This window comes from Fomitiporia mediterranea (assembly GCF_000271605.1).
Source record: "Fomitiporia mediterranea MF3/22 unplaced genomic scaffold FOMMEscaffold_9, whole genome shotgun sequence".
Lineage (NCBI taxonomy): Eukaryota > Fungi > Basidiomycota > Agaricomycetes > Hymenochaetales > Hymenochaetaceae > Fomitiporia > Fomitiporia mediterranea.
This window is the reverse complement of record NW_006760394.1, coordinates 2,347,916-2,370,128: the sequence shown is the minus strand read 5'-3', so window position 1 is coordinate 2,370,128 and position 22,213 is coordinate 2,347,916. Positions and strand designations below refer to the sequence as shown.

The 22,213-nt window shown below is 46.9% G+C and overlaps 6 protein-coding genes and 1 non-coding gene across 7 annotated transcripts; 2 read left to right on the top strand and 5 right to left on the bottom strand.

The window, feature by feature from the left end:
* Positions 1-915: 915 nt before the first annotated feature.
* FOMMEDRAFT_148315 (uncharacterized protein) lies at positions 916-3,212 on the top strand (the record flags this gene model as incomplete). The annotated part of the gene is made up of 3 exons (XM_007269343.1): positions 916-1,257; positions 1,358-1,501; positions 1,579-3,212. The coding sequence occupies 3 exons, from the start codon at positions 916-918 to the stop codon at positions 2,953-2,955; spliced, it is 1,863 nt and encodes a 620-aa protein (XP_007269405.1). The 3' UTR covers positions 2,956-3,212.
* A 291-nt stretch (positions 3,213-3,503) lies between these two features.
* FOMMEDRAFT_t62 lies at positions 3,504-3,575 on the bottom strand. The gene has a single exon. It is a non-coding gene; the product is annotated as a tRNA-Gly (tRNA).
* Positions 3,576-3,909: 334 nt separating this feature from the next.
* On the bottom strand, positions 3,910-6,923 carry FOMMEDRAFT_91341 (long-chain-fatty-acid-CoA ligase; the record flags this gene model as incomplete). Its single annotated transcript, XM_007269342.1, has 15 exons — positions 3,910-4,043; positions 4,140-4,192; positions 4,288-4,460; positions 4,527-4,540; positions 4,608-4,628; positions 4,692-4,787; positions 4,852-4,892; positions 4,950-5,039; positions 5,092-5,119; positions 5,244-5,296; positions 5,381-5,558; positions 5,647-5,707; positions 5,750-6,372; positions 6,438-6,597; positions 6,690-6,923. 15 exons carry the CDS (start codon positions 6,921-6,923, stop codon positions 3,910-3,912), a joined length of 1,959 nt encoding a protein of 652 aa, XP_007269404.1.
* Positions 6,924-9,692: 2,769 nt separating this feature from the next.
* Positions 9,693-11,319, bottom strand: FOMMEDRAFT_22382 (uncharacterized protein). The gene is made up of 7 exons (XM_007269341.1): positions 11,021-11,319; positions 10,761-10,950; positions 10,485-10,653; positions 10,284-10,390; positions 10,092-10,216; positions 9,961-10,020; positions 9,693-9,907 (listed from the first exon to the last, which is right to left on the bottom strand). The coding sequence occupies exons 1-7, from the start codon at positions 11,156-11,158 to the stop codon at positions 9,827-9,829; spliced, it is 870 nt and encodes a 289-aa protein (XP_007269403.1). The 5' UTR covers positions 11,159-11,319; the 3' UTR covers positions 9,693-9,826.
* A 2,937-nt stretch (positions 11,320-14,256) lies between these two features.
* Positions 14,257-15,857, bottom strand: FOMMEDRAFT_142433 (uncharacterized protein). Its single transcript, XM_007269340.1, has 5 exons — positions 15,287-15,857; positions 14,927-15,242; positions 14,757-14,873; positions 14,517-14,691; positions 14,257-14,466 (listed from the first exon to the last, which is right to left on the bottom strand). The coding sequence occupies exons 1-4, from the start codon at positions 15,556-15,558 to the stop codon at positions 14,539-14,541; spliced, it is 858 nt and encodes a 285-aa protein (XP_007269402.1). The 5' UTR covers positions 15,559-15,857; the 3' UTR covers positions 14,257-14,466; positions 14,517-14,538.
* Positions 15,858-16,490: 633 nt separating this feature from the next.
* Positions 16,491-20,497, top strand: FOMMEDRAFT_142432 (uncharacterized protein; the record flags this gene model as incomplete). The annotated part of the gene is made up of 10 exons (XM_007269339.1): positions 16,491-16,641; positions 16,873-17,037; positions 17,087-17,474; positions 17,524-17,605; positions 17,658-17,981; positions 18,034-19,278; positions 19,331-19,486; positions 19,537-19,852; positions 19,916-20,094; positions 20,157-20,497. 10 exons carry the CDS (start codon positions 16,494-16,496, stop codon positions 20,373-20,375), a joined length of 3,222 nt encoding a protein of 1,073 aa, XP_007269401.1. The 3' UTR covers positions 20,376-20,497.
* A 411-nt stretch (positions 20,498-20,908) lies between these two features.
* Positions 20,909-21,667, bottom strand: FOMMEDRAFT_148311 (uncharacterized protein; the record flags this gene model as incomplete). Its single annotated transcript, XM_007269338.1, has 2 exons — positions 21,475-21,667; positions 20,909-21,218 (listed from the first exon to the last, which is right to left on the bottom strand). Exons 1-2 carry the CDS (start codon positions 21,606-21,608, stop codon positions 20,909-20,911), a joined length of 444 nt encoding a protein of 147 aa, XP_007269400.1. The 5' UTR covers positions 21,609-21,667.
* Between the last annotated feature and the right edge of the window lie 546 nt (positions 21,668-22,213).

The following is a 22,213-nucleotide window of genomic DNA, read 5'->3' as shown; positions in this document are numbered from 1 at the left end:
ATATGCCGACGGCGTCCAAGCGCTAGAATCGGGGCTTCCATGCTGAAGCGAAAAGCTATGCGCACGAATATTGGAAATTAGTTTGTTCGGCGACGCATACAAGTACACGCTGATAGGGACTGGATAGCGGCGAGGTTGATGTGGCGCGTTTTGATGACGCTCTGAACTCTTTTGAGCGCTTCGTGAAGCGGGGAGGCAATTGCACGTGATGGCAGTCATCTCTGTGTGCCTGAAGGACGCTTCGTCATAGCTGCTGTCTTTCTAACGCAGCCTTGAGTAAAGTTCTGGGTCTTCTCTGACTCTCCTTGCCTTCTAATATTATCTTATCTTCTCGCGAGACGCCGGATGTGGCGTTCTGCACCTCACCGTTGACTGACTACTCTCCCTAACTGCTATGAATCTGTAACGCAAACTTGAACTCACTGATAGTGGCTCTAAGGGTCCTTTGCACCGGTTCTCGGCCCGGTCCTCTATGAAGGGATCTAACAACAACCTCGTTCTTGACGACACCGCCTGACATAAGTGTTTCGAGTCGCCTCTGAGGAACTGACCGCCAGATCTCTTCACTTATCCAGCAAGTTGCAATGGAAAGACTTTTGGTCCTGGTATTATCAAAGTAATACTTGCCTCCCGAATTACTCGTAAGCCCTCCTACTTTGTCCTTATCCATCACGTATGTGCAATCCACGTCCCGCAAAGCACGAACATGGACGCATCGACTCCCCTTAAGTTAGTCGCATATCGAGCATTATACGTTGCCCTGCTATATCTTTGGTGAGGCATTGACACACCGCCGCTCACCATCTCAGAGCATCCACCCCTCACGCTCGAACAAAAACAAGAAAACAAGACTATATTTACACGTTCATTTTCATAATCACATTCATTTCACTTTGCTTGCTCTATCTCAATTGAATGAGCCCAACGCTCACATTCTCCGCCCTCCCAGACAGCGCCTACCCATTCGAGACAGCCGAAATCGAGCTTTATGATCAAGACCAAGTCTATGTCGTCGGTTTCCGTAAAAACCCACTCGCACATCATAGCTCGAAATGGCGAGAAAAGCTCGGTGCGATGATGGAGAAGGACAAGGACAAGGAGAAAGAGAAAGAGAAAGAGAAGATGGGTACGGTGGAGGACGTAGGGTTTTCTTCGGAGTTGTGTGATGATAAGTTGTGCATTGTCCCTGCGGAGTCGCATGATGCGAGGAAGATGAGGGAGGTGTATGCTGCGATTTGGCTTGCCCCTGGCTACAAGGTGCGTCCATTGTTGTTTCTCAACTTAGATGGATTGACCTGTTGCTAATTATACGATACGTATCCACTCGTTTCGGATGTGCCGTACGTGATGCGTGCAGGTCATGCTTCTGCCTGCTGAGGGTAGCAAGGTGTATTACCAGCGTGCGATATCTGGGAACACCAAGTGGAAGAAGATCAAGACAGGGTATGGAGTCGACCTTGCGGATCCGTTCATGACGATATTGGATGGTGCGATTCATATCGTACGTATCGTCCTTCTCTCCTCCTATTCCCTCCGCACATTGACTGTTACCTATTTACTTATTGCTTGCATTAACAGAAATTCGACGCCCGTCCAGAACCAGACCGCCCCTCCCCAACCGAATTCCTCCGCAAACTCGTCAAGTTCATACAACGTTCCCGTTCCCACTCCCATTCTCGGTCTCCTTCCCCCCACTCGCCTCACTCGCCTCATTCTCCTCACTCGCCTACTTCACCTACAGATTTGAACCCTGGATCTGGAGGAGTCAGCCACTTCCACTCTCTCGTGCGACACATTCATACCGAGATCGTTAGCTCGGAAGTCCACCCTTCTCATCATGCCCATCATCATTCACCTCATCATTCGCCTTCTCGGTCGCCTTCGCCGCTCTCAGACACGACGCATCGGTACGAGATCACTGCGAGCGTCACCATAGAATGGGGCGAGAGGAAAGGCGAAGGCTGGAGGAGGTTGCCTTCGACGGGTAACTTGTCTCATGAAGGTATGCAAGATAAAAGGGAACAAGACCAAGTTCTCTACGACGATGAAGGAGTTGAACACGCGGATGAGATGGACGTCGACGGTCATGGCGACGCGAACGACAGTCTCGACTCACACATCAACCCAGATGTACTCCCCTCTACCGAAGGTACGAAGAATCGCAGCAGTTACAGCAGCGAAAGTACTGAAGGAGAAGACCCCTACCGGAACGGAGACAGTCAAAGCGACGTCGAAATGGAAAGAGAAACAGACAGTGAGAGAGAACGCGAGACGTCTTCACAAGATGACTTCAGTCCTTCACCCGAGTCGTCTTCGGATTCTGAAACCGAGATTGAATCTCGTGATACTCGCGTTACTCACAGCAGTACGAGTGGGAATGGGAATGTGTCTGCACTGGCCAGACCTACGCGTGAACGCTCGAGGAGTACGAAGACGATTCGATCGAACGACTCGTCTCGTTATCCGACTTCTACTTCTTCTACTTCTTCTACTCATCCTTCTTCACTTTCTTCAACGACCTCTTTGTCGTCAAGTTCACGAGACAGAGAACATCGACACGGAGATTTAAGAACGTCAAAGTCTACGGGTGACCTCACCTCCATCTCTAAATCCACCTCTCCTTCTCCCTCCCACTCTTCCCACTCTCCCTCTCCCTCCTCTCCTCCTACTTCTTCCTCAGCGAAGGACAGAGACAGAGAAAAGGAAAAGGAGAAAGAAGCAAAGAAATCCCGCAAAGTCCACGAAAAGGAAATCAAATCCCGAGAGAAGGACGTCAAGTCCCGCGAGAAGGAGAGTCAGAGTCAGAAGGAAAGGGAGAATAAGGAAAGAGAAGGGAGGTTGAAGCGTGCGACATCAATTCCGACGACGACTTCACCTACTTCGACTACTTCGACGCAGCACTCTGCTTCATCACAGTCATCTTCAAAGAGTCGGAAGGGGTCGAAGGGTGCTTGATTCACCATCCCTATCATATCTTGTCCTCGTACTCGCACGCACGTCGTCTCCATTCCATAATCAATAGCTCATTCATCCCTGGACAGCAACCAAGAATGAACGAGAAGCAAAATGCAGAATGGGAAACGGGAAGCAGGAAGTTGCAAAGTAATGTAAAGTCACTTTGCACTGTCACTGTAGTCGTACTCGCTCGATTCTCTCTACTTTGCTCGTTTGGTAATCCTAAACAACTGGTGCTGTTTCGTACATAAAATAACAACAATACAGCAATAATATTAGTAATAAAATTCTAGTTACTGATAACTGTGATTCACACTTTACAGGGGGGAAATTGTACAACATACAACATGAAGTAGTAAAAATTACAGATATCAGAAATTTTATAGAAAGTACACATAAAAGCCCCTGAGATTGAATTTTATTGCTATCCATTATTAATTACTATATCATGCCTTTTTTAACACGTGTTTAAACCCTTATTTTTTGAGAGAGTAGAGGAATGGAACAAGTAATTTAATAATTTAAAAATACTACATTCGTCTTATTCATACACTGAAGGGGAGTCGAACCCCTGCCGCTTGCTTGGAAGGCAAGCATGATAACCGCTTCACCATCAGTGTCCTATTTGCAATCTGTCTACCTAAATATCATATTCTCTGTGACATGGTTTTTTTTCTTAAGTGCTCAAGTTTTCAAGTTTGCAATCTCACCAATTAGTAGAATTCAAATCCCTACCTCGGCAGGCTTGCATTTGTGTAAGGCATGACAATATCCAACTTGTATTTTCGTTTAAGATCCAATCAATCAATCAATCAGATTATTGCTAAAGAACACCGAAGAGAATCCATGACTCTGTGTATACAAACAATCATTATCAAGTCATAACAAATTCGCGTTTAAATCACGTCCTCCGATCCTGAGCCGCCTAAGGTATACTGTAAATACAGTATCACGTTATAACTTTGCCTTTGTACGCTCGCCACTCTTATTCCTACTTCTCCCACCCCTGAGTTTCAGCCGACGAGCCCACTCTCTACGTACGCGTTTCCGAACAGAGTCTTTCATTATCTTGCCGTTTGCATTGCGTTCTTTTTGTTTTTGTTTTTATTTTTGGGTGGGTGAGTTGTAAGATTACGTGAGTCAGTGACGATTAGAAGGAGCAAGATAGGAAGGGTAAAACTCACCGATAAGGTCGTCTTGCACGAGTACCATCACAGGAACAGCATGCGGTGGTAATCTGATAAGTAGCAAATTAAACAAATCGAACACAGACGTACACATATGTTTAATATTAGCAAATAATATTTAGAGTAAAGATCGAGAAACACGCACAATCGTCTAGCGATATCAATAACTTCCTCTTCCGACACTTGGCCTTTATAATGCGGCTTCGTCGCTACGACCGCGGCGACAAGTTCACCTAATCGCCTGTCTGGTACGCTTACGGCTGCAGCGTCAAGTATGTGGTCGTCTGCGTAGAGTGCGTTCTCTACTTCCACCGAATGCTAATTACAAATTATTTGGTTATTGTTGTTGGGTGGTGAAGATGGCGTAGCGAAAAAGGTGCTTACGATGTTCTCTCCTCCTGTTAACAGAGTGAAGTACTATGTAAGTCAGATGCTTCTTTATCGTACAGTGCGAATGTCATTTACCTCTAATGATGATATCCTTGACTATGGAAAAGAACATTGTCGTTAGTTCAGCTGCCTTACAGCACCGATATTCCAGCAACTCACTCCTATCCTTGATATATACAAATCCTTCCTCGTCTATGCACGCCGAATCTCCGGACTTGAACCATCCGTCGCGTGTAATTGCCTTCCTAGTTGCCTCTGCAATACCAACGGCCCCGCACAGTCAGTTTCGTCTCTTCCGAAATAAAGGTCTGGGAATTACCTGGATCACCCCAATATCCTTTCATTACATGCACGCCCTTTCTGCACAAGAAAAAGGAAATGAGACTTGACTATCTAATCATAAGAGGAGCAACGTACATCCATATTTCGCCAACCTGACCCGGAGGTAATACTTTAAGCGTTACAGGGTCGACGATGACGAGGTCGGTAACGGGACTCGCGAGGCCACTGTTAATTTGTCGGCATTAATTCTGGACAGAAGACTCAAGTGAGAACATACCAGCTCGTTGGCCTTGCTAAGAAATCTGCTTCACCAGAAAATTATCGAGTGAGTAAACATTTGCTAGGAAGCCAGAATCGTACCTTCGCCTATTATTCAGACAAAAAAAATGAGTAAATGAGTATGAGGAGTAATGGCCTTTTTGAACGTACCGTGTATGCTTACAGCAATAGCGTTCGTCTCACTCAGCCCATATCCTTGACCTCTGCCAAATCATTCGTTCAGCTTGCCTCAGTTTTCTCTTTCACAGCAGAAACGAAAAGATAATAACTTCAGAGAAAAGACGTACGACTCAACACCCTTAAATCTCCTCTTGACCTCCTTTGGCATAGTCTCGGCCGAAGGAGCGCCACCACACGAGAGGTTTTCAAGGGCGTCACTATCGAGGGAGGATTCGATGAGATCCATTATCATGGAAGGAACTCCTCCTGCGTTGGTAAGGCGTTCACGTTTGATTATTCGCGCAGCTATGCAGAGGTTAATGCAAGTTAGACGTGAACGTTGAAGGTAGTCGGTATAAAGTAGGATTAAGACGATGGGTATAGGGTGATATACCTTCTTCTTTATCCCATTTGTGCATAAATACGATCTTTCCTCCGAGAGCCGTGGAAGTCATCTATTACGTAGCGTAACACAACCCAGATTATTCTATCAATACAGGATGAATGAATCGAAAGGGAATACTCACAGCAGCACTCGTCAACCCAGTGACATGGAAAAGTGGCACACTAATCAACGTGCCCTTCTGCGGTTCATCTGGACCTGGTTCGACCAGATCCTCTCCCTTCCTCAGCATCGCACGCATTTTCGCAACGAACGCGTTAAATATGTTCGTTAAAAATCCGCGTTGACAGGAAAGCACACCCTTCGGTAGGCCAGTTGTTCCCGAAGTGAAAAATATAGTCGCATTCTCGTCTGGAAGACATTCCGGTGCGGAAGCATATGCGTCTAAAGGACCTGTATATGAGGCAAATGCATCTTCTAACGAAGACATGCCTTTCCATCTCCATTTTCCTCCTCCGGGTCGTTTGTAATGTGCCCGAACGACAAACACCCTGTTTAATGATGTCTTGTTCTTCAAATCCTCTAGGAGAGTCCCACTCGCAAGTCGATCTGCTCGCTCAGGATCCACAATGATAATCTTCGGATTCGTGAGAGTTATACAGTGTTGTAAGGGACCAACAGGTGCCCAGGCATTAATCATCGTTGCAACTCCACCAAGAAGATGAATCGCCCAGAAGGTGATCATGAATTCAGGATAGTTTCGCATGATAATAGCGACTTTATGATAACACGAAATAAATGATATTAGCGTCACGAGACTTAGAGGAAAGGCAGCGATGTACCTCGGTCGCCTTTTCGTACGCCGTATTTGGTATAGAGCAGACTCGCGAGCTTGCATGAACGTTCACGAGTTTGAGCGTATGTGTATCGCTCGCTTTCGAATATGATATAATCTCGGTTCGCCCATTCGGTCGAACGGTCAAGCCAGAACGTTCGTACATTCTATATTCAACATAAAACATCAGTATTTTATCAAGTATAGCGTGCATGAATAAATCAATTAAGCACGCATATAGAGAGATTGCACTTACGACAGGCAAGTTCTTGTATACCCTCACAACACGGTCGTCAATAATAACATGTTCTAGTTCATGCAATCGCCCCGGTTCAGTTAATATTCGGTTAACCTCAGCTACCGAGCGCTTAGGCTTCCAGTCTTCAGGTCTGAAGTCATCAATGTCGTCATGAACGTGCGTATTCTTGTTTATTGACGAGGAAGGTGGAGGAAGGCTGTCTGAGCCGTTGTTAGTAGCTACACCGACTGACATCCTTGAACCAGTCTCGACACCGGACAAGGCTTGTCCAATGCGACCGGTAAAGTAAGAGAGGTTGGGGGAACTGGTGTGGGCGGGAGCGTGCGAGGCATGGGAGTAATTATAAGAATGTATCTATAGCCAACCCTTGTGATCGCAACGGATGCAAAACGTGCCCGACCTTACCGGTTCCTTGTTCCCACGCTCAATTCAAGTTCAGGATTTCACAAGTCTCATTACTCAACTTCAATCACTCCTCATTGGTCGGACCTTTGTCCGTGCTGCTCCCTAACTACTTACCTTCTGTCCTTAAAGTCAACGATAACTCCTGAAAATCCGTAGGAAAAAACATGGCGAGGATCAGACACTGTCGAATCGTCTCTATACGACGATTTAGAGTTCCGGAAATCATCTTCCTCAGTTCCGAACGCACACCCCACTCGGGAGGCAACAAACTGCACCCATCCTGCAACCGCGCGTCTGGGAAATAAGATATTCCATACACGCATCCGCCCAATCGAATTCATTCACCTACCTCAATCGTCGGCGTTATCTGTCTCAGGGCAACCGATATTTCTTTCTTTGGCGATTCGTAATTCCCTCGTACGGTCTCGATGAATCTCTCGAAGTTGTTCGAAGCGCCACCGGCCCCGTGGTCCGAAGCGTGGTACGCCGCCTCGGGCACGTGGACTTCATTTAAATCATCAAAAGCAAAGACAAAAGCGAATCCTGTTCCTTGCTGAAGCTATCATCTCTGCGGATCCAAAAGTCGACGCATCCTGTGATTAATCAATACGAACAGCGAAACAATATAGCAATACGATAGCATACAACGCAAAGCGCATATAAATGAAAGAAGCTACACGATAGCGGGGAATAAGGAGAAGGTATGTTCATGGAAGATTGAAGATCTGCCTGTGCGCTAACACAAGTAACTGTCACTCGCAGCGCCAGTTCCCTAACGGACAATAGGCATGGGCCTGTGATACAGGACGAAAACGCACATCGCGAATACCACGAAAGCTACTAGAAGTATACCCGCCTTATCCACAGGAGCCATGACTATCGTAATGAAGATATCAATAATGAAGAACATAGCACCCATCCAATACAGGACAGAGACAGCGATGGAGGCTCGATTTGCAGCCTCGAAGCAATAGCTGTTTCTACGGAAGGGGTGTAGGACCTGAGCACCAGACGCAATGAACCACAGCGCTGCGGAAGAGAAGATGAAAGACTCGATAGCAAAAGTGTCTCGGAGGATATGCAGGATTGTAAGTGGACCGTTGTCGCCATCCACAGCATTGCTTACATCGAGTAGCAACTTCAGAAACACACTCGTCTAACAAAATGTCAGCAGGGATATGCAATGTGATCAGACTGGTAGGACGTACTGCAGTTGAATAGTTTTGAACCTGTGGTTCGCTGTTCATCATTCTCACAATTATACTGAATTGCGAAGGAGAAGAGTACAGTGCCAACGAACGTTACGACCAGGCATGAGATTAAGAGCAGTGTGTTCCCTTCTGTATACAGATTGAAGCTCGATAGGATAACAGCGACTGCAATGTTGATCAGAGCTGTTGCACGTTCTCCGACGAGCCAGGGAAGAATTGGCCCAGACACGATAAAGTTGATCACTACGGAGGGTATAGAAGGTATGCTGCCTCCTAAGACCATTACTCCAGTTGTGTAGGCAGTGGCCAACCTTGTCTGCATACTGTTAGGATGGATTGGCTTGCTTAACAAAGGAAATAGAGTAGCGCACAATGTAGACATAGTATCTATGTGCTTCGGGCCGATCTTCAGGCTGCCTGACAACGTCTTGGAGATCCGCAACAATAAATACTGGTAACATCATGATTACTTAGACATCAACATAAGTGCACAGATGGTGGAAGAGGACAATGCACCATTACTGTTCATGCTGAAAGTGTGTCCAGGTCAACTGCTGCAGATAACGTCAGAAGAGGATGAGTTGGGAGTACTGGAGGATAGAGATAACATGGGCTCAGATTTATGTGGTAGTTGTTTGAGCTGCAACCAGAAGGGAGAAAAACACATTATTGAAAGCTAGTACTGTAAGGACATTCATTAATTCAGTTGGACTGACGCTTGTCGTCAAGTGTCAGCATCTCTATTTGATATACCTCTGACAGCAAAAATGGGAAAGTTATGTTGGACCGAGCAGCCTCAGGTCCTGTTTTGGGAGGCCTCTTGGTAGTCAAGCTTCAGAGTGTTGATCCCACGTCTGGGCTCCGCTCTGTAAGGTCCTCCGTGTGAGCCATTGTTGAGGCTAGCATAGGGCAGGCATTTGACCACTCAGGCCTCTGAAGGTCAGCTTCCGACTGTGTCGTGTCAGTAGAGTCGTCTAGCGGATGCAAAGGTCTGCAAGAGCTTCTCCTCTGGTGTTGTTCATCTCTGTTTCCATCAGGGCCAGCATGATCTAGTAGATCGCTGAGTCTATCCAAGTCATTCGTTCCAGCAGAGGGCACAAGTACATAATATTACAAAACAGTTCAGTTTCTTCTACATCCGGTAGGCAGAAGTTTTCAATCTTTGGGCTCAGTGGCTCAGATCGGGCACTGAAATCAATAGTGGCAAAATAGGGTTTCTCTATTATTGTATAGTTGATTCGGTATCGGCTCTTTGCCCGATGGATGCTATAATTGCGGTGTACTTGCACACGTTTTCAGAATTCTATTAAGAAGTCGACAGTCACATATCTTCCCGGTCTTGAACTGACATGTATGCGATCCTTGAGTCCAGCATCTATTTCATAACGTGAGTCGAATAAGGTGTGAAGAAAACAGCAGTGACTTATGTAACAATGAGCGATAAACACACAAACAAATGCAGGAACCAGTACTAGCAGCAAAGGAACAATAATGAACAGACCACATGAATTTGTGCAACCTTCAGCTGTCTGGCACAGGATCCGGTCCAAATCCAAAACTTTCCAACTCATCCAGTTCGCGCTGTATTGCCGTGTGTCGCTCCTAGAGAGGGAAATGATCAGAATCCAAGGCAGTCGAGCGTGAGAGGCACATACCCTGAGGCGCCGAAGCTCCTCCAGCTCCATCATTTCGCGCTGTATGCGCTCCTGTTCTTCCTGATTGTCATCAAAAGAACGCGAGAAGTACGGACTTTTAGTCATACTCTATATCAACGTGGCGGACTGACCTTTAGGCGCCGCATCGCATCTTCTCTTCCTTCGTCCCTCGGCCTCATACTCGGTGTCGGAGATTCGAGATGCTCGACGAACCGAGGGACGTAGGTTGGTATTATGCCTTGTGAAATGAGCATAGCTGTGCATTAGATAGGAGAGAGATTAGTGCATTGATTTTAAAGTCAGATAGTAAAGTATATCCGTACCTCTTGGCCTGTAAACGTACTTGAAGACCGCCACCGGGCCAGGATTTTCAGGATCAAATGGCATAGATGTCATCTTTTTCGTGCGATATCGTCTTTGTTCTCCCAGTCTTCATTCATATATATGTCGCACCCAACGTTATCAGTTTTTCAATAGCAAAGCGTCGGTGCCGAAATTGGAAAGAAGAAAACACGGTATCGTACCGAACTCCGCGAGCTCCGGCTATACAACTGTGTTTCTGCAATGGGTCATTCGATAAAGATGGAACATGGTATTTTGGATGTCGGGATTCCGTGAAGACAACTTGCAGTAGCTCGATGCGGATCGTCCCTACGTCATCCATGCCCGTGTGGTCGAATACCGTGTCCTCTTCTACCCAAAGATGTATAAAATCCGGTATGATGATTAGAAGCAAAATCGAGAGTGAATAAATACCAATATTAGAATCAGCTGATGGAGTAATGGAGATGTAGACGCACCTGGGAACACGATATCAGAGAAGACAAATGGTTTGACAGTATCCGCATCAATGCTAACACCCTGGCAAATGATCTCCCTCCCCATCTTCCGTTGATCGTACCCTCGGTTCACAAGCTCAATTCCATCGACAAAGATCACAAGCTGTAAAGAGCATGGATAATTCTCGGCTCTGAACATGATTTCAAATTCCTGGGAACCGTCAATTCAGAGCAAATCATTATGGCTGCAATAAACCAGGTAAAGAAGGGGAAAGCCAGACCTTGCCGGATTCGCTAGCAACCCAACTCGTAATGATATTTCCAACAACCTGCGCCCCGAACTCTTCCAATACATTCGTCAACCCTGTGCTTGAATCTGTTATGCGTAAACCAATGTGACAGTCAGCAAACTCGGGCATTTCAAACAATCGATGGGATGTAGTCAGTTGTTGATTGCCAGATGGAGAGTAACAGGCTACAAATCCAGTTCAGAACGAGGACGAGAAATAATATTGAAGGTGCTCAAGTATTTTTAGAAGTTAACAAGGCGTCTCAGTCGTTGCCACATGTTTGCAATGCAATGCAGATACCAGGTGGCAGTGTGTGTGACAGGAAAATGAACAGACTATGTGACATGTTCTGTGCCGTCACAGATCTGTGTCACATATCATCAGCTCCGAAGTCAGGTTAGGAGTCAGTGTTTCTGCGGAGCGCTGTACAGTAGAATAAGTTACACAACAGTGAAGAGCAAGGAAAGGGGATCGTCGTGCAGTCGCCAAAGCCTTTGTGAGTCTCTTCGTCTCCGATTTGCTTCGCTGGGCGGTGGACTGAACGTCTGCAAGTTGGATACGCAGTTCCTGGAGAGAATCCTCGAGATTCTAGTTTTCCTCTTTGAATTTGTCTGTGGGGATGTTGTCAGCGCCAAGTGGTCAATTAAAGGGACCGTCATTGTGGCCGAGAAAAAAAGAAAACTTTAGGACATACCGGCGTTCTGCTCCCGCTCACGCAGAGTCTTTTTCAGTGCCTCCACAGTCTTTTCAACATTGTCCTTTTCTTCCTTCATATTTTATAGACTTGCTGCGTTCTCCGAGCAAGCTCTGCAACCGCTGAACCTCGAAGCTGCTCTCAATCTCAAAAGCAAACTCTATAAAAGTAACAGGACTAGTTAGATTGCTTCACAATAAGAAAAACAATATGTGTTGACCGACGTCATTTAGCGCGGTGGGCATTCTTGGCGCGCCGTGACTGCAAGGCGGAGGGTGGGGACGGATAGTGCGCAGTTGGAGGCTCCTGCGGAACGTTGGGCAAAGACAAGTCTTGTGCAGGAAGGGCACTGTTTGCCTGTGGTCTTCCACAGAATGCACTCGACAGCTTCGCATTTTCCTCGTTCCAGGACTGAATCATCTTTGCGAGATCGCGATATTGGAGACGCATTTGGCACTCGGTTTGTCGCGGTCACCCTTGTTTGCGTCCATATCCTGCAACTGTCGAACACGCTCCTCGAGTTCCATCTGCTGGGCAAGAACACACTAACCGAGTGTCCCAGCTCGCTGGAGCTGCCTTATTACTGTCTAGCAGCAGTTGAAGAGTCGCACACAGGTCGGAAGCATTCATATTGCTTGCACTGAGGACATTGTCCAAGTCACGATCAGGCAGGCCGCAGAACACTGGGCTCCAGACTACCCTGTACAGTAAACACATTTCTTCATGGTAGCAAACCTGCCAAACAGGTGTTGAGGCCAAGCTGACACAATGTATGCTTCCAGACATACCTTGCCTTCATCACTGTAGAAGTAGCAATGTATCTGGGTCGATGTCCTTCAGATGCCGTTCGAAAGCCGAGTGTTTACAAATTGCCTCTTTCAAGTCTTCGACGTCTGCATCTTCCTGGATGCAGAATGGACAAGGCTTCTTCTCAGCCATCCGCTATTCTGCTGTAGTGCTGATAATTGACATTCTTTCTTCAGTGTGGTGACTTAGTTATGGAGCCATTCGGATCACTTTATGAACGTGCCTTGGAGTGGCCTCACATTACGAATAGTGATAGTGTGAAGATGAAGCTTGCACGTCGTCTAAGCAAGTATTTCCCTGACAGACCTGTGCCAGAGGATGGTGGGAACAGTTGTTACTAGCTATCATATGAAGGTTGGCTGATAACCTTCATGTGCTCCACTCACTAAATATAGACACGAAGAACCGGCTGAACAGTAATGACAAGAAGCACCAGCAAACGCACTCGTCTACTTGTCAGCCCAATACTCCTGAACTAAAAATAAAACCTATGCTAACCCAAAGCCTCATTGTGCAAGTTTGACGAGTGAAGGAAGGTTGTATTGAGTTGTGGAACAGACAGCACATCACTATCAAGGGCTATATTGGAAAGAAAAGGAAGGGAGGTTGTAAGACCGCGCTGGATGGGCTCACCAGATACAACGTTGACAAAACACCGAGGGTTCTTTGAAGAAAGGGCAACAGAGTCATGTCATCATATGAGTCAAAATAACCAGTCTCACTTGGGCATGGCAGCTGTGGAGGAGTTGCAGCATTGAGCAAGCAGAGTTTCCTTTTGCATTCATAATGTCATCACGCTCGCCTCACCTGCTACCAACAAGAAGTCATTGCACTGTATATATACACGCCTCCCAGACCCAGACATCATATTACATTTGATCGAAAGACAAAGAAGTGTAGAAAACAGATTATCAATTCTAAAGCTTAAACATCAATTCCCTGGAATTCTCTTTTTTTCGCTTGATGCATCGACTTTAGCGTGAAGTGGCGGTAAGCCGTCAGCTTTGCTGTCAGAACTGACATACAAGGTGTAGCAAGGGAGGAATCTGATGAAGAAACTGAGGACAATTGCGAAGACAATGAAGACAGTGCTGGTGGGAAGAAAGAGGGTGGAGTAGCTGAAACGCTCACTCTCCTGAACTTTGACATCTCCTCACTCACATGATAGCATTGTCACAAGCCCTCTTCAACTTATTGACATTGCTTTCTACCATTGGCGCCCCACCTTTGCCATAACAGAGTTGACGTCTGACAGCTTCAAGGAGCCGTCCAGACGCCCAGAAGTTTGTTCCTTCGTCCGACACTTCGTGCAGTAAAGGCCGGCGTCTTGGATCAGAGTGCGTAAGCAAATCCGCGAGTTGCCTAATGTTGCTATGTTTTTGACCAGCCTTCTCAGCGATAAACTGGAGTACTTTGCCACAAGACCATAAGTCCGCCCTGATAGGGCTGAGCGCGCGAGGTGCCTCATTATCGTCAAGAGCAATCTCTGGAGCACTCCACCCACGAGTCCCACACGACATCTCGACAATCTCGTCTGCATCCTTGCATCGCACGGCAACATCAAAGTCAATAATATATAGACGCCTTCTGTAGACGACAAGATTGCTGGGCTTGATGTCCAAATGTGCGATCATTTGCCGGTGAAGGAAAGCAACACCCTCAATGAGCTCACAGCTCAGTCGCACAGACTCACCTCTGAGCTTATCTCCATACAATTGCAATGTAATAAATTCCAACAGAGGAGCCGCATGAGGCATAATTGCCAATGGTCCCAAACTCGACAGGACTGTATCCAGCAGTGGTATGGCGTGGTTATATAAAGACGTTTGCGTCGATAGCTCCTGAAGGAGAGAGAGCTCAGAGGAGAGTTTATGGACGAGTTTTGCAACAACACGATCCCCGTTGGGACTGTCGCCTCCACTACGTGAGCCGGCAACTGGACCTGTCTATCAGCATAAGACCAAGTCGAACTTGTATGACACGCACCTTGGTAAACGGCTCATATTCCTCAGAATATTCTACATCCCGCACTTCGAATCCTGAATTCTGGAGTGCGGCAATCATTGCAGTGCTTCTGTGCTTGCTGGAGTCTTGACCTGTACTCCCGTTTGTATCGTCTTGATCCGTATCTGGCTCCCTTGGCCTTTTGTTCTGTCTCGTCCTTTCGGTGAAGACTCTCAGAAACCCTTCCTCTACATCCTTGCACAGAGCCGTAATATACTGTACCTTGTCACCAAGAGTGTCCGCGACATTGATATAGAATACGTAGTTGTAAAACTCGTGCAGGAAGGTCATTAAGTCGTCGGCATGGGCCATGTTGAAATCTCTTTCGAGATAGCAAACCTGGTAAACAGGTGGTGAGGCCGAGCTGACACAATGGGTGCTCCTAGACACACCTTGCCTTCATTACTGTAGAAGAAGTAGCGATATATGTGCCACTCTTTGGTAAAAAATGCTCCCATGAGGAAGAAATTCTCATCATGACAGCCATCGGCCCGTCGGAAGGCAAGTGCAAGGCACAGTGCACACGCCATCTGGACAAGCAGCCGGTGTTTGTTGTCCTGATTGGTTAATGAGTCAAACTCAGCCAGAAAGCGTGGAAAATCGTCCTTAAAGAGGGCAACATTAGGTTTGGGCCGATACTTGTATTGCCCAACAATGTTGTGGCCATTGACTTCATCGACGATCAGAAAGAACGGGAATTGCTTCCCACTATACAAAATGAGATACATCCAGTGAAATAGTGGAATACTCACAATGTGCCTCGTGCATTGTCAAACTGTGTTACCCAATATTCCTTGAAGTTCCCGAGCACGATAAGGCGCGCGTGCTCCTCTGTGAATACGTCTCTGCCTCCAATGGGAGACAAACCTAAACTCCCTCGGCAGCAATTCGTCCAGTAAATGGCACGAATATAATGGAAGATCTCTGGATGCCAACGAGTATATGGAGCTGCATCGTTTTCATTGCTCAAGAGGTAAGAGGGAATCACAGCGTGGCTGTCTTCGGACGCGACTGTATTAAGCATACCCTGGAGGAACTGTATAAACTACCGTAATAGTCAGCAACTATGAAGATAAGTGTCTTTGAACGGGGTACAACAAATCCTGCAAAGGCACTGCTATTACTGTCTGCTGCCCGTCTCGGCCTTTGGACTACGTCCTTGACGAACTGTGGAATCACCGTTCGATAGGAATACTGATTCAGCGTGATCACGGAGCACCAATCCGGGTTCTTTCCATTACGACGAATTTTGAATATGACTTCTTCGCGACGGGTTCGATGCACTGGATTGACTGAGAGCAGAGTAATTCAAACTTTCTAAGACTTGGAAGCGGTCGGTTGAATATTGTAGATAGGCAAAGAACAGACAACACACTTGATTTGGTGACGACGATAACGTCTGTCATCCTCTTACCCTCCGGCACAGGATCATCAGGGAAATACTCGCTCAGACGGTCTGCTAAGTCCATATTCTCATCATCTGCGTGTTCGTGGAGCCACTCCAAAGCATGTTCATGAAGTTCCTTGCGTGGACCCTCTCCAACGAAACACTGAAGAAAGAACGTCAATTATCAGCATAATTGCAGAATAGGAGATGTTGGAGAAAGGCATTGTTAAGGACTAGCAGCTTGCCTTCCAGGGTAACTTTGTACGTTTCATGGTTACGAATAGCACATTCCAAACTTTCAACATCTGCATTCTCTGGAACGTGAATGGGACGAGGACTGTATTTATCGATTTGGGGCAGGTAGACCACATGGCGGTGACTGTTTAGACTTGTAGATGCAGATGCAGAAGACATGGTGGATGAGAGACAATTTATTATTATTATTATGTATTAATTGTGTGTTGTGTGGACAGCCACTGTCTCGGTGTCTACGCCTAAGTGCATATTGCACGTGATCTTTACCTAAATCAGTATTCGCCGCGTGAGTCACTGAAAGTCCATCTCAGAATTATATGCTGCGAAGGGGATGGTATCGATTGTTACCTCCCCGCCTCTCCCATCGTTCTCCTCCGCTCATTAGACTAATGGCTGATACCACGATCGCGTCTGGGACATCCACCCCTGAAAATGGTGCTCCAAACCCGAATTCGAAGAGCGCAGGTATGTGTTTCGTTCGTGAATAATAATTTGACAGGAAGGATTGGTGTTGGCGGATTTGCGTGGCGGTGAGGAAGATAGAGTAACGCAATGTGTCAAAGTCGTGTATTCTAGCGAGGTTGTGAGATATTCTAACCTGACCTCGAAGGCACATCTCTTGCGTGCACTCTGTTTTGACCAGCCACTTCTGTCAAACGCACTGTATTTCTGCACTCGTCTGACCTATCACGACAGCAAAGAAAGAAGCCAAACGATTAGAGAAGGAGGCAAAACTTGCTGCGAAGGCTGCAAAAGTCAACGCTTCAGCCGCCGGATCCGAGAAGAAACAGAAGGAGAAAAAGGAGAAGAAAGATGAAGAAGCTCCATTCGTGAACACCACGCCGAAGGGCCACAAGAAAGGTGATGGAAATTAAATTCTACTGTGGATAATTCGCTGAAGCTTCAGCAGATATGATGCAGCCCATGGCTAGCGGATACGATCCCATCGCTATCGAATCCGCGTGGTACGACTGGTGGGAAGCCCAAGGCTTCTTCCTACCTCAAACGCAAGCAGACGGTTCACCAAAATCTGAAGGCTCCTTCATTATACCTGCACCTCCACCAAACGTTACCGGAAGCTTGCACATCGGACACGCACTTACCGTAGCTATTCAAGATACGCTCATTAGATGGAATCGTATGCTTGGAAAAACGACGCTGTTCGTACCAGGTTTCGACCATGCTGGTATTTCGACGCAGTCCGTTGTAGAAAAGCGATTGTACAAGACGTCGGGACGAACAAGGCATGATCTTGGGCGCGAAGCGTTCTTAGAAACTGTCTGGGCTTGGAAGAACGAGTATGTCGCATATCGATATGATGAAGGGCTTTTCACTGACTTAATGCAGTTATCAAACTCGAATCACGAGCCAGCTAAAAAGACTGGGAGGGAGTTACGATTGGAGTCGTGTAGCATTCACAATGGATGATGTACGTAACTTTTTTTCTGAAGAATCAAGCTATTTATTCACTGTCGTACTAGAACCTATCTCGAGCTGTCGTCGAAACGTTCTGTAGATTACGTGAAGAAGGTATTATCTACCGAGCGAATCGTCTCGTAAACTGGTGTGTTCGTCTGAACACGACGCTTTCCAACCTCGAAGTCGAGCAAAAGCAGTTAACGGGTAGAACTCTTTTGAATATTCCTGGATATGGTCCGACGGAGAAATTTGAATTTGGTGTCATCACCTCGTTTGCGTATCCCATTGAAGGATCGGATGAGAAGATTATCGTTGCTACTACTCGTCCTGAGACGATGCTTGGTGATACGGCTGTTGCTGTGCACCCGGACGATCCACGATACAAGGTATGTTCGATGCCCCATCAATTAATAGTCATTCTGCAACCTTTAGTCGTAGCATCTACACGGCAAATTCGCTCGCCATCCCTTCATCGACCGACGTCTACCCATCGTCACAGACGCCGAGGCAGTCGACATGGAATTCGGAACCGGTGCAGTCAAGATCACACCTGCACACGACCCAAACGACTACGAAGTTGGTAAACGACACAACCTCGAATTCATCAACATCATGAACGACGACGGCACCTTTAATTTAAATGCTGGTGAGCGCTTCGCGGGGATGAAACGTTTCCATGCACGTGTGGAAGTCGTCAAATCTTTGAAAGCTGCTGGGTTGTACATTGAGACGAAAGACAATCCGATGCAAATCCCGATATGCTCGAAGTCGGGAGATGTGATCGAACCCGTGTTGAAAGCGCAGTGGTGGGTTAACTGCAAGCCGCTCGCGGAAGAGGCTGTGAAACGGACTAGAGCGGGCGAACTCACGATTAACCCGAAGACATCGGAAGCAGAGTGGTATCGCTGGTTAGATGGTATCCAAGACTGGTGTATCTCACGCCAACTTTGGTGGGGACATCGTTGTCCGGCGTACTTCGTACGTATCGAGAGCCAGGAGCAGGATCGTTCAGACGACAAGAACTGGGTCGTGGGCCGCACGTTGGAAGAAGCTACTGAACGAGCTACCAAGCTTGCTGGGGTTGCCAAGTTCGTTCTAGAGCAAGATGAAGATGTGCTTGATACATGGTTCTCCTCTGGTCTATGGCCTTTCTCCATCTTAGGCTGGCCCTCGGAGACTGCAGATATCAAACACTACTATCCATCTTCAATGCTCGAGACGGGATGGGATATCATTTTCTTCTGGGTAGCACGAATGGTTCTCCTCGGTATCAAACTCACTGGACGCATGCCATTCAAAGAGGTCTTCTGCCATGCTATGATTCGCGATGCTCACGGACGTAAAATGAGCAAGTCCCTCGGGAATGTTATTGACCCGGTTGATGTCATCCAAGGTGTCTCACTCGAGAAGTTACACGAAATGCTTCTAGAGGGTAACCTCGATGAGAAGGAAATCGCGAAGGCGAAGCAGGGACAGAAGAAAGACTTCCCGAAGGGTATCCCGCAGTGCGGTACAGACGCTCTGCGATTCGCATTATGTGCATATACCAGTGGTGGTCGTGATATCAATTTGGAAATTCTGCGTGTTGAGGGGTACAGGAAGTTCTGTAACAAGATCTTCAATGCAACGAAGTTCGCGATGCTCAAGTTGGATGAGACTTTCGTTCCGGAACCTTTACCCAAGGTATGACATCAAACTGCCTGCTAGTTTAGACGCTCACCTCGAATCTGCTTAGCCGACTGGAAAGGAAAGCCTAGTTGAGAAATGGATTTTCCACAAGCTCAACATTGCAGCAGAGGATGTTAACAAGCATCTCACTGATCGCAACTTCATGGCTGCAACTACTGCAGTCTACAACTTCTGGCTCTACGAATTGTGTGACGTCTATATAGTAGGTCTCCTCATAATATTATTATTAGTAGGCGCTAACACTCCGAGCAGGAAGCAATGAAACCCATGACCGACGACAGCGCAGCTCTAGAAACTCGTCGCTCGGCGCAAAATACACTTTATACCTGTCTAGATTATGGTCTCCGACTGTTACATTCCTTCATGCCCTTCGTCACCGAAGAACTCTGGCAACGTCTGCCGAGGCGGCCGAATGACCCTACTCCATCCATCATGGTCTCCTCCTTCCCGGTCTTTGATAAGGCGTTTGTGTTTGACAAGGGAGAAAAGGACTTCGACCTCGTCTTCAGTTCCATCCGAACAGGCCGATCGCTTGCGGCGCAGTATAATATCCAGAGCGACATCAAATGTATGTTTCTACGCTTTTTCCTGTATCGTATGATGGACCGAGAACTAATAATTTTGGTTTTAGTATTCATTCTCGCTCAGACTGACGACGAGACGAAGCTCTTCGAAACACAAATCCCAACGATCATCACGCTTACTAAAGGCTGCAAAGGCGCACAGGTCGTTCGGAACGTGAATGACATCCCTGCAGGATGCGGCTCGGCCGTACTAACACCTACAGTTGCTGTGCATCTTCTCGTCCGAGTACGTACTTATCATTCCATCGATTCTTCCTTTTTCTGATATGAACTTTTCGAATTGTACAGGGTCTTGTGGATCTAGACGCAGAGATCGCGAAATGCGACAAGAAACTCGACCTGGCGACTCTCGCCGCCGATAAGATCCGAAAGATCATTGCAGTCCCCGACTACGAGTCCACTGTACCCGAAAACGTCCGTGCTGCGAATGCGGAGAAGCTGAAGACGTACGAGGCGGAGATCGAGACTCTGAGGCTTTCGAAGGAGTCATTCGCGAAGTTGAAGTGAGACGTAACGGGGATTAGATTGTTTAGGATTTGTGGTAGACAAGGACGTCAGCGATGCATGTACGTATAAGGTGATCTTTAGACGAATATTGGATGTGGTTGTTAGGCACATTCAATTTGTGCTGACCGAACACAACGCGTAGGATGTCAAGTTGGAAAAGGACGCCGAGCAAGAGGAAGCACAGCTGCTCCATGCTCCGCCATTTACCCTATTGCAACAAGTCATTACTCATGTGTCAAAGACTTCCGAGATAATCACAGAAATTTAAGGTATGATATTCGAAAAGATTGTCTACAACTTGAATTTAAAGGCCTAACGTACGATGGTACTATAAAGAAAAGCATCTTTTTTGTCTAAAATCCAAACATCTACAAATAAAATTCCAGGCTTTGAACACAAGGAAGATTAGCTGGTTCCACTGCAAATAAAAGGGTAACGGTATGAGTCAGACTGTCGCGGCGAATTAGAGATTACCATAAGTACTTGCCTTGTTCCCGTTCGGGTACATCAATTAGAATGGTATTCCTGCTGAGCTAGTATTGTGTGGGCGCTATACGTTCAAGGCCGTCCAGGTCATTTTCGGCTTGCTTAATTTCTTCCAATACTCGAACTCGGCGGGGATCACCTTCGGGAAGAAGGTCGAGGGCTGCGTAGTACATAGCTACAGCTTCACTTAGTTCGTCAACGCGTCCATATCGATAAAAGCGACAGACTAGAGCATCAGCAAGATGTGACAGTATATCGGGTCGGTGATGCCAGCCTTCGCCAGAAGAATCGCAAAGTGAAGACTGATACAGAATAATAGCTTCGTCGATGTCGCCAATCCCTCCAAAGCGAAGAAACCTATTATGCAATGCATAGGCAAACTTGCTTGACACCAAGAAGGATGGAAGGGAAGTTCCCTTGTAGGACTCTGCTATGAGACCATAAAAGACTATTGAGCGGTCCAGATCGAGTTTTTCCCCTCGTCTTTCAAATCGCATTACCAGCGAAGTAGCGAGCTCGTAGAATATCATGACTCGGTCAGGATCGCGGAGGCGGGCAGCCGGTCGGGTTATGGAGGACTGAAGCATATCGATGGAATCCTTGAAGTTCGTACCGAGTCCGCAGTAAGTGTCCAAGATCTCCGAGTAAGGCTAAGCAAGTGGGATCATCATCGGCATGGAAAGAAAGTGCAGCTCGAGTGTGCGAGATGAGCAGATCAAGCTCGTCTAAAGGTAGGTCTGCCGACATTGTGTTAACGGCGGCAAATCCTCCCCAAGCTCGAGTCTATTTAAATCATTTCTAGCGCTAACCGTTTTCCGATCACAACAAAGGGCATGATACAGCGAACTCTTGTCCATTGAGAAGAAAAGGATAAAGAGTCGCAAGACATAGAATCATAACACATAAAGGCGAACCCAATTCAACCCATTCAAGTTTGTTCCCGGAATGTACCATAAGGCAGCGTGGTCCATGAAGGTGGGCATGTTCTAGTTCTTGGTTGGTTATAAGGCGAAGCGGCGCATGGTGGACAGGATTCAAGCCAGAGTTGCCACGCTATAGTTGCTGATGTCCGGTCCCGGACCGCTCGGACTCGGTCCGGACGCAGGACTGGACTGATGGACCGGTCCTCTACAGTCCGGTCCTCATGGGTCCAGGAGAGGTCCGGTCCTGGGTCCATCATTTTGAGAAATTTCCCGGACCGATGGACTCGTCCGGACCCGGACTGGACTCCGGACCTGAATAACCTGAACTAATGTCTCAAATCTCGTTTCCCATATCTCTAGCTCACTATACTAAAACAGATCATACTCCTTTAAGGATCTTTGAATATTAGCTAGCACTTGCATAGTACA